An 11863-nucleotide genomic window follows, 5' to 3' on the forward strand; every position below is an offset into this window, starting at 1 on the left:
TAACGAAAAACTGATGGAGTCTGCCTCACTTACAATATCATCAGTACAGTTTATGCCGTTTTCCTTTGCTCATTTTAATATGGATGGTAACAGATTTATACTATCTGAGGTAGGCCCATTTCTAGCTCAGAGTTTAATCAAGATTGTGAGAAAATATTTTGCCTATCAAACTTACCGCATGTATGGGTTAATGAAAAACTGATAAGATTCTATTTCACTTACAATATTATCACACAACCAATTAGTAAAGTTTATTGTGTTTTTCTAGTTCAGAGTTTGATCAAGATTATGAGAAAATATTTTAACTATCAAACATACTGCATGTATGAGTTAAGGAAAAACTGATAGAGTCTGCCTCACTTACAATATCATCAGTACAGTTTATGCCATTCTCCTTTGCTCATTGTAATATGGATGGCAACAGATTTATACTATCTGAGCTATCTGGCTGATTGCTCGTATCATCTAATGGAGAATGGAAAGAAATATCACAACTCTGGGTATCAGTAAACTGAATGGTATTTTCACTGTCAAAAGAGGGAGTATCATCACCATGACGACAGTGCAAGCTGGTTTTATACTGCTTCGAATACATGTTGCCTCCCAGTGACAAAGTTTCGTAACAAGAATCTGAAAACTGCAAACTTTCTGTGCATAATCTATCACAAAGATGATCACAATTTTCATTTTCTCTTGGCTTACTGTTCTGTAAAATATTATTTTCATCATTTGTACAATGTAAACTTTTCAGTGATTGTACATTAGTCTCTAATCTTCTCGTGCTGGAACCTTCATTATGATCAAAACACCTTGGTTCATTAATTACAGGCGAGTAATTACATGCTAAATTGTCATGAAAATTTTCTTTTTTGTCGTCTTCAAAAACCTCAGATTTCGTATTTTGGCCTAGCACTATTTTACTTCCGGGTGAATCTGCAACTGTTAGTCTTTCTGAGTCGGTGTCACTTGACGATGATGCATCTATGATGGTGTTGGATCCACTTTCGCGTAAGGCTTTAAGAGTTGTCTCCCTTGAATCGTTCAGCTCAGCACTGTCGCCATCAGCTGGTGACTGGGTTGATAGATCTGCAGGCGATACAACACTGAGATGTTGCACAGGATTATCTAACACATCATCGAGTTCAGTCTGTTCTGCAGAGCTAGAAAGGCTCTTGTGTGGCGTGGTTTCAAATTCTGTTTTCTTTAAATCTGTAAAATTAGAAGAAATTACAAGGAAGGAAATGTTTTATTTAACGATGCACTCAACACATTTTATTTACAGTTATATGGCATCAGACATATGGTTAAGGACCATACAAATATTGAGAGAGGAAACCTGCTGTCGCCACTTTTCGATTAGAAGCAAGGGTTCTTTTATATGCACCATCCCACAGACAGGATGGCACATACAAAACCACTTGAGCCATACCATGGCCTTTGTGGTGCACTGGCTGGAGCGAGAAATAGCCCAATGGGCCCTACTGACGGGGATTGATCCCAGACCTTACACCAAGCGAGCACTTTACCCCCAGAAGAAATTACAATATAGTCATAACATCAGGGTTTCTGCCAGAGGGTAAAACGGGTATGGCACCATTCCCAAATGTTTTTGCAGATTAGTGTGTTTTTTCCAGTTAACCTTTTGACAAAATGAATTACTGTTATCATTACTGTATGATTTTCTCAACCCTAACCCTAAACCTAACCCATTTTCTTTCTGGAGGAGGCTCCCTATACCCAATGTTGACTGTGGTTGCATTCACTTCCATAGGCCATACCCAAACATTTATTTCCGACAGCAACACTGGACATCATATTTCAGCCTCATTGTCTGATAACCTAGTGCTGGAAATAAGTTGGAATTTCAATATCAATCATCGGTTATAATAACTGATTGGGTTATTGGATGTCAAACATTAGTCTTAGAGAGGAAACTCACTACATTTTTCCATTAGTAGCAAGGAATCTTTTTATATGCACCATCCCACAGACAGGGTAGAACATACCACAGCCTTTGATATACCAGTCGTGGTGCACTGGCTGGCAAGAGAAATAGTACAATGGGCCCTGATGGGGATTGATCCCAGACGACCACACACGGAGCATTGTTTTGTTTAACAAAACCACTTGAGCACATTGATATATTAAATTAATGATTAAAAAATCATAGACTATTGGATGTCAAGTATTTGGTCATTTTGAAATATACATGTAGTCTTGGAGAGGAAACCTGCCAAATTTTCCCATTAGTAGCAAAGATCTTTTATATGCACCATCCCACAGACAGGGTAGTACATACTACGACCTTTGATATACCAATCGTCGTGCACTGGCTGGAACGATAGAAATAGCGCAATGGATCCACCGACAGGCATTTCTAATCATTCTAATGTTTTTAGTAGTTTAATAATGTAGATTTCTGTCTACATTTTGGAGGAAATTAACAGCATGATTCTGCATTTATTTTTCAGTTTAATAAATAATTTGGGGACTTTTTCTGCTCACATAGCTAGCTAGCCCTGGTTTTGGTATTGAAATACCAAGCAATTTTGTAGGAGGATCCAGTACCTTTAAGTAAAGGTTGTTACACACCTGATGACTTGAAGAAACTGAGCAGACTACTTTGTTTGGTGGTGGTCTTCAGCTGTAAAGGTGGCTGGGAATTCTGAGTCAGTTGCCATAACGATGAATTCATGGACATCACACGGGCCAGCCGACTCCTTTTAGGGAATTTCTCAGCAGGTCTCACCTTGAAAAACAAATTAAAAATATATATATTATAAAAAAACTAAAGAAAAAATGCCTGAATTCAGATGGCACAGACTACAGATCTATAATGCCATTCAGAATGCACAATATTTAATAATAATCAGTTTATACACACACACAGGTTTTGTTTTCCCCCATCTAATTTTTGAGAGTATCTCAAATACAACCAGGAATGAATGAAATGTTTTTATTTAACGATGCACTCAACACATTTTATTTATGGTTATATATGGCATTGGATATATATGGTTAAGGACCACACAGATATTGAGAGAGGAAACCCGCTGTCGCCACTTCATGGGCTACTCTTTTTATTAGCAGCAAGGGATCTTTTATATGCACTATCACACATACAAGATAGCACATACCACAGCCTTTGTCATAGGACACATTCTGGAAGGACGATTAATATGCAAGGAAATGCAATGTTCCATGAGAGGACAACAGCTGATCTGAGGAGAATTCCCACCCCTGCTTCAGTGTCGCCGTAAAGTTTGAGCCCTGCAGAGGTACAGAGATCTCTTTATGATTCAGTGGTTGCCCCATCACTGTTCTTACATCTCACCTTTTTTCTATTTCTTGTGGACAGCCATTCATCACACTGTTCTTGAATGTCCTCGATCTTGCGTTTCATCATTTGAAGTCAACAGGTAGTGCTGCAATTTACCATAAATATCATGTGTTATTTTAGGCTACCTACATACAGCACTCAATTTTTACGGTCGTCCGTGACAACCTAATATTCAGTCGGGCAAATTAATTCTATGATACTAGTTGCCCGTCGGATGACTAATATTTTTAAACGGCGAGTTAAGCTGTGTCCCATAATAATGTGCAGTTTCCTTGCCCACAATCGCTTTTAAACTGTTGTTATCTAAAGCGTCAGTCAATCAGTCGAAATCACGTGGGTTTGTTTGCCAATCTGTGAGACATCATGAAGAATCGTAATTGGCAGAAGTTTTCCGAATAGGAAACATTCCAGTGCGTTAGATTGGAACACAGAGTGCATTCGATTGGAAAATAGCTAAAATCACTGCTGCCAATGTTGACTCTGTGATGTTGACTGTTTCTAATCAGGGTTCGCACGCCTCATGGAAAACATGGAAAGTCATGGAATTTGAGATTTAAAAATCCATGTCTGGAAAACCGGGCTTTTTATTAAAAATCATGGAAAGTCATGGAAAATCATATTATTACCCATATGGTTACAAATATCTTGGTACATATCAAAGTGATACGTTCCACTAGAATGACAAGTGGGACGTAACACTTTTGACGTCATCAATTGGCGCACTACAACCTTATAGGAAAGTCAACGAAACGAGATGAGTGACATAAATTAAGATTGATTATTGGTAATAAATAGGATATTAAACGAGCTACCATTTCGTATCATGTTTATGTGCCATGTGAAATAATTTTCAGTCACTCACTAAAGCTCGTGAAAATTTAAAATTATTTCACTCGGGACATAAACATGATACGAAATGGAAGGTCGTTTAATATCCTATATAAATATCGCATCCACGCTGAAAAAAAAGGAAAAATAATTTTAATAATAAAAAAATTATTCTTAGATTGGTAATTCCGCTCGTCATCTCGAATTCCCAAACTGGTTCTGGCTTGAATTATGGAATGGAATGGAAAACGGTTTAACGTGCACATTCAGAGCACGCTTGTCCTGGACACAAGCACAGGTACCCTCAAACAGAAACCCATAATATAAATGCTATAGTTACATATATAAAGAGTAAAGGTAAGACACGTCCTAGTTCATCAAGATTAACTTTGACTACAAGTGCAAGCACTAACAAAGTTAATCCTGGGAACGAGCAGTTTTGCTTGGAATGGAATTCCATCCAAATTGTGGTAAAAAACCCACACACATTGCCCTCTGTCAATATCAATTTCCTAGGTCCATAAAACATGATATTGCCGTCAATGACGGTCAATAATTGATAATTATATATATCTATAACGCAATTTGACGATTAGGCCGGATTTTTTTTTTTACTTGTTTCCTATTACATGCTGGAAAAATATAGGGTAGGTAGGTAGGAAAAACATTTTATTTTGGAAAATAATTTTATTTATGGATATTAAATAAAGGTGTTGACTACCGGTATCCAAAATATCCTCTGCATGTAAAGAAATGCATTATGCAAACCAACAATACCATTCATCACAGTGTTTTCCCTAGAAATGAAGTAAGGCATGGTAAAGTGACGTTTTGGGGGCATATTTTATGTGCAGTTTTAAATATAAGGGTTTTTTTTTTTTTCCATTATACAATTTTCAAAAGGACAAAAACCGTATGGCCATTTTCTTTTCTTTATCTATTTCATAACTTAATTAAAAAAAAGGAAAGTTCCCAGTGACCACTTACAAAAAATAACGAAACGCATCGAGATCTTACTGACATATTTAATAATTTGATTTGGCAGTAAACTCCATCAGTATCGGTAAACATTCCCTTCCCTAGTTTATCGGAAGGTCACTAAATTTCTACAAGGCCAGTTTGTAGCTGGAGTAAATCATTAAATATAGTTATTATTATTATTATTATTAATCAGAACACCTCACTACGCTAGATGTAGAGTAAATCGGAAAAGATCGCATATATTCGTGAAAACAATTTTCCCGACTCTTCGCCCGATATTTCACGAAAGTTACTGAACTTCAATTTGAAGGGAAGTAACCCCATCAATCAATTGTTAGAAGAAAACATTTCGTGGCTAATGGGTCGCCAATAAAACTAAATTTGCGACAGTAAAACCACCGATATATGTCCGCAAATCGGAAAACACAGTAGGGTTATCCCCTAAATGACACCAAATTAGTACTTGGGATAGTTTTGGAATGTTTTCGTGGAAATCGTTGTTATATTAAAAAAACATTTTTGGATATACAAAAAAAGTTTTAGGGTCGGCAGGTTCAAATTAGGGTCGGTCGGGTAACCGGGAAACAAACAATATTTTATGATATGCCTTACTGACCTTGTTTTTGTCATATTTGCGGAAATAAACTCTGTATAAAGATGTTATCTTTTTGCTGAAGGACAGCAAAGAGTTTTGTCACAAGTTTGTGCTTGTTTACATTAGAATTAGCAGTTGAAGTTGCATTACGTTACCTACTCATTAATTGGATAGAATTTTGTCTCTGTTATTTTCACTGGTCAGGGCAATATCACTTTTGTTGGACCGGTGAGATCATCTCAGGGCAATATCACTATTTACAGACAGTCATGCGACTGGTTTTTGACCAATAAGAATACAGATATATTTTCATTATGTAATATATATATATATATATATATGTATGTATGTATGTATGTATGTATGTATGTATGTATGTATCAGGCCTTTCCCCAGGATTTTTTTAAGGCACTTACATATTTAGCATCATTATAACACAAATCAAGCCAAAAGAAGTGGGGTAGTGGGTTGAAAACAGTTAAGTGTTTGCCTTCAATTCATCTAATCATGTTGGGTTTTGTAAAAATAATTTTTAATTAGCAAATGCTAAATTGGCTACTGACAGCGCGAGCCCTGGATGTTTTCAGTGTGTGTTTTGGGAAGGGGGTGTTAGGATAAAAATTACTGATTGCCAACTTAATTGTATTCTGTCAATGGGCATCTTTTTTAATCGGCCTTGAAGCTTGCAATTGATTGCTCGGCACGGGAATCCTGTTACACGTAAGCGCCTTCCTGACGGATTAGTGGTCCCAGTAGATGTGGTAAAATTACCAAACACCAATTGTGAGCAGACGACTGGTCCATTGTTATGTGTTTAGGAAGTGTTTTACCTGTCTTAGTGATTAGGTGTGCTTGATATACTGGTACACAAGTTATTTGCAAGATAACGACTGCCACGCTTGTACTTGTGATAATTGTTTTTCTAAAGCACTTCAAATCAAGGCGTAGCAGCAATTGATTTAACTTTAAGGCCCTTTCATGCCATCAAAGCGCTTATTTTACGGACCAAGGCATGTCGGGCCGCTACACCTAACGGCCCTGGGGATACCAATGTGTGTGTGTGTGTGTGTGTGTGTGTGTGTGTGTGTGTGTGTGTGTATGTGTATGTATGTATGTATGTATGTATGTATGTATGTATGTATGTGTTTTCCCTAGCTTGTTTTAGCATGGTGCAGCACCATGCATCCATAGTCTAGCACAATCTTGCCTTAATCAGCACCATGCTGCCCTGAGATTAAACAAGCCTTTTTCTCTAATTAATTCTAAAATTGCCTTTATAAAACACCCAAAAAAGTATTATTAATTAATAAAATATGCCTTTTATATCTTTTGCCATTCATTTATTAAAGCAAGCATATAAATTACATTAATGTTTAATGAAAAACAAGTGCCCCGAAAATGGTGGAAATGCCCCAAAAGTGTTTGGTCTACCATGCCTTGCCAAATTTCTAGGGAAATCATTAGTATGTATATATATGTATGTGTGTGTGTGTTTAACAACAAAATAATACTTTAATATAAAAGTTCACCAATTTCTCTACAAATACATGTAACTAAAACATAAGTACTATAAGAGAGTTGAACAAGATATACCAAATTTGACGTGTGCCTTTTTGAGTATTTTTCACACACACACACACACATAAATTCATTATTTATTACAAGAAAAAACATTGGCATTTAATTTTAAGTAATTAAATTATATTTTTATTTCATTTCTATTAGGCCTACTTAATTAATAAAAGTATTTTATTTTCTTAACTTTAATTTCATTTTATTTTATTATATTAACTTTAATTTATTTTTACTTTTAAGTTATTTTATTAAATATTATTTTAATAAATTTTTAGTTTTATGGTTTTTTGCTGTATTTATTATGGAACGAGAAATTACTTCACTGATCCTTTTCCACATACAAGACTGTTCCGAGTTTCATTTTCCTCCCATAAGAAAAAACGATGTTTTTCCTTTAATTCAAAGTGAAGATTGTTTCAAAGTAAGTATTTCTAAGTCTCCATATGCTTGAAAAAGATCACAATACACGATTAGGGTGGGAAAAGGTGATGGTAGTCGCTATTTCGACCGCAATTCCTGTGTCTGTGAATGGAAAAATGGCTATGCCAGATAAACTCAATGTGCACTTACATTCGAGTTTATCTTGATGAACTAGACATATCCTAGTTACGGTAGACACGTCCAGACAAGAATTTACGATGTTCATGTACAGGTGATGCACCAGTTCCGGATCACTTCAAACAAAATTGTGAATTATGTCAACATGTGCGCGTATGACTTTAAAAGAAATTCTTGGTAATAAAGACAATCAACCACATAAATAAACAGTCATATAAAATGTAAATTTAGGTAAACATTTAACACCAAAAACTGTGTTGTTCGAGCCGGCATACCTACGCCAGTTGCGGATCACATTGTCCATTTCCGGATCACTTTAGAAAGCCTTCAAAAGCACTATTTCCAACATCTTAGCACTTTCTGTACATTCGTGGATCCTGCCTGACATATTTTATGGCCATTTGCAACTCTATGAGGTAACCCCCCCCCCCCCCCCCCCACCCCCCCCCGATTACGCCCCTAATTAGCAATTTCTAAAATTGACTGAAAATGAACAATGGCATCCCATGATGTCAGATATACGGGGCTTGTGTCAAAAATAAAAGTGTGACTACGATCCTTATTATTTTCGTTTTGTACTTTCAACAAGTATGAATTATATTCGATTTCTGGCATTCTATTATATAATAATAATAATAAATATTTTTTTCATTTATTACCGTATATATCAATAATAATAATAACAGAGGCGATACAGTGTAAAAAAAAAAAGTGGTACGGCTCGTGGTTGCCAGACTCACCTTTCAAATTACTTGTAAGGACATTTTCACAGATATAACAAATATAACACACACACACACACACAAGTGGTACGGCTCTTTGAAAAGTAGTATGGCCATGGCCATACCGTCTGCGCTGCCCCTGATTAATAATAAAATAATAATTATTATTATTATTATTATATTGATGACTTTTAAAAGTCACATTTTCTTTGTGAAAGTAACAAAGGCTTGAATAATCAGCACCTTTTATTGGAAATAGAAAGAAATGACATCAGCAAAATATCAACTTTGGGACTGCTTAGTATTTATCATAATATTAAAATTAAGCAAGTAATTTTGAAGCAGGACGGTTAGACCCCTAGTTAATATAATGATAAATATTAATATAGTGATACACACTAAACAGTCACAAAGTGGAATTATTATTATTATTTTTTTTAATTCCTTCATTGGGATGTCCTTTTAAGTTTTAACATGTTGTTCCATTTGCTCTTTTCCAGTTAGTCCCCCACACCCGCAAAATATTTCCTGGATCTGCTCCTGAATGTAGAATTATTTTCAACGGCGGTCTAAAGGCTAGGACTAGCTCAGATTGACCATGCGAATACACAAATCATTTTCCTGCATCAGAATGCGATTGTATAAAACAAAAATCCCACTGAAAAAATTAATCCACCATATAGTGGTACACACTGTTGAAAGGAGAAGCCGTATAAGAGATTATAAGAGGACCCTTTCCCCAAAGTCGAGCAGTCAAGTATGCGAAAAGCACGTGCAGTGGCATATGTGAAACAGACCGCTGGCGGTGGCAGGATTTTATAAAGGTCCTCTAATTTGTCAAACTTGTGCCGATTCTTTTGTTTGTACAGTAAAATGTTTTTGTGGGTTTTTTCTCAATAAATCAAGCAAGTAATGGGGTGGACGGCTCTCACACTGATGGGGGGTGGACAATAATATTGAATAGTCTTATGGGCAAATACAAGACACGTGTGCAGCGATTTTAATAGCAGAGATGTGGGGTCTAGACTGGCGATCTAACATAGGCCATACGGGCTCCCGTTTTTGTGGACAGGGCAGACTGATTTTTGCCCGAATTAAACGAAAATGGATTTTAAAAAACAACATTTTATTTATATTAGCATTACTGTTGAATGACTGCAGCTGTATGTGTACAAATGACAAATTACATACATGTACAAATATAATGTTAGAGACAAGTGGACGAACACTTAAAATCATAGTTTCAGTTTATAAAATAGGCCTACGTGTCTTTACATTATATACATATTGTCATTTACCTGTAGAAAACAAAAATAATACATGGTTCATACAAAAATTTCAAACCTAAATTTAGGGGCTTTTTAGGGACTTTTAGGGTCAATATAAGTAAAATTTAGGGACTAAAACTATGCTGTCCACCATTTGCAATGACCAATGAAACGTGTTTCGTTTTAGAATGACCAATCATGCGCTCCCCGAAAGTTAAGAATGAATCCTTCTACGAACAATACCAAACATTGACAACGTTTTACGAATGAATCGTTGTTATCATTTTGGCATTATTCACACACCAACGTTCGAGCGAGCATTGAGATCAACAAATGAATGTAGATATTGATGTATTTTTGGCAATTTATTTAATGTTTCCGGAAGAAGAAAAATGTCTATCGATTTCAGGGCTTATATGGTCCAATTTAGGGTCTTTTGTGAACTTGCCCATCAAATATAGGGCTTTTTAGGGCTAAATCATCAAAATAGGGACTTTTTAGGGAGGGCAACCCTTTAAATTTAGGGCCTTCTCAAGCGTGTGCGAACCTTGTAATAAGAGAAAAATAGATGGAAATACAATTATTAATAGAATATTTTGCAGAGGACGACTGGTCATGGAACGAATAGTCTAGAGCTACTATGATATGGGTCCGACACATGCAGGGTCGAATTATTATGAACTAGTGATCGAAATGACGAATCCAGAGACGTTTAAGGAAGAAAATAATAATTTAAAAAACAAAAACATTCCAGTGTTTAGCGTTTTTGAGTCTTGAGATAACCCCTGCGTTCATTGCGCCATCTTGCTGCAATTACAATGTAAATACTTCCGTTTTGTGAGTGATCCGCAATTGGCGTATCAAGTGTGTCCCCTTTGAGGAGTTACGGTAAGTCGTTTACAGCATCACTTTTCATAAAACTAGTCAAGCACAATCTATATATGTTTCCCCTACACGTACTATAAAATTTCAAAGGATATAAATAGAAAAAACATCAAAAACTTCATCTCTCTTGTTAAACGTCTTTTTTTTTCATGTCGTCTGCTCGTGTAAATGGTAGGACTTTCCTTTGGCACTGTCACATAGCGTAGGCTATAATAATAAAGAACATTATAAATACTTATCATTGAGTTAGGGTTAAGGTTAGGGTTAGTGACAGTCCCAAAGGAAAGTCCTTCCCAGTTTATTTTACGTACAATTTCAAGAAACATGTATTATTTGTTTGTTAGAATACATTTTTTAATGAAGTTTACATCAAGAATGACTAAAAATTGATCGGTAAGTGATCCGGAACTGGTGCATCAACTGTATTAATTTTAAAAAGATCACCACAAAGCACATACCAAACTCATCAGCAAAACCTGTATTGCATTTGATTTAATTTTCATAAATTAAACCAATGAATTGTATTTACCATCTAAAATTAAGTAGAGTTTGAGTTAAAGTTGGTTTTTATCATGACGGACTCGTTTCGTGGTGGGGTTTTTTTTTTTCAAATGAAGGGCGCGCAACTCTTTCAGCATTATTTTTATGTATTTCACACCTTCCTCACGAGCACAAACGTAATTTTATTTCATTAAGGTCTCACTACACAGATGTCATCTTCCATTGAAACCCATGTTAAATTACCCAACTTCAAACGAAGATTGCCAATAGAACGGGTTCTCACTGGCACTAACAACATACACCACTGCGAACATACATTATATAAGCATTTGTTTTCACTCCAAAATTGAGAACATTTTCGTCTCAGTTGTTTGCTATAAGACCGCATCTGGCTGTAGTACCGGTCCGAACAGGTGGTTCATTAACCGATTCACTCAGGCTGTCTCTTGCGCTGTACACCAATGTCCCAAAATGTCAATGCACAATATTACAAAATAACATGGGTAAAATACAGCCAGAAGGCTTACCATTAAACATACATATTGTTTTAATTCTTCACCATTTCCTAGAAGTGAATATGTGAACCATAGCATGTGTCACAATTAGGAAC

General features: G+C 35.9%; 1 protein-coding gene across 6 annotated transcripts; it reads right to left on the reverse strand.

The window, feature by feature from the left end:
• Nucleotides 1-236: 236 nt before the first annotated feature.
• LOC121372984 lies at nt 237-11640 on the reverse strand. Of its 6 annotated transcripts, none has more exons than XM_041499454.1 (5): nt 11282-11620; nt 3335-3425; nt 2593-2749; nt 739-1209; nt 237-708 (listed from the first exon to the last, which is right to left on the reverse strand). In XM_041499454.1, the coding sequence occupies exons 2-5, from the start codon at nt 3404-3406 to the stop codon at nt 401-403; spliced, it is 1008 nt and encodes a 335-aa protein (XP_041355388.1). In that variant the 5' UTR covers nt 3407-3425; nt 11282-11620; the 3' UTR covers nt 237-400. The 6 variants fall into 6 exon arrangements, 5 of the variants coding, with proteins under 5 accessions (XP_041355388.1, XP_041355366.1, XP_041355381.1 ...); XM_041499432.1 differs by adding an exon at nt 7890-7993 and having other exon boundaries at nt 237-1209; nt 11282-11576; XR_005958027.1 differs by having other exon boundaries at nt 237-1209; nt 2569-2749; nt 11282-11640.
• Between the last annotated feature and the right edge of the window lie 223 nt (nt 11641-11863).

Source organism: Gigantopelta aegis, chromosome 1, assembly GCF_016097555.1.
Source record: "Gigantopelta aegis isolate Gae_Host chromosome 1, Gae_host_genome, whole genome shotgun sequence".
NCBI lineage: Eukaryota > Metazoa > Mollusca > Gastropoda > Neomphalida > Peltospiridae > Gigantopelta > Gigantopelta aegis.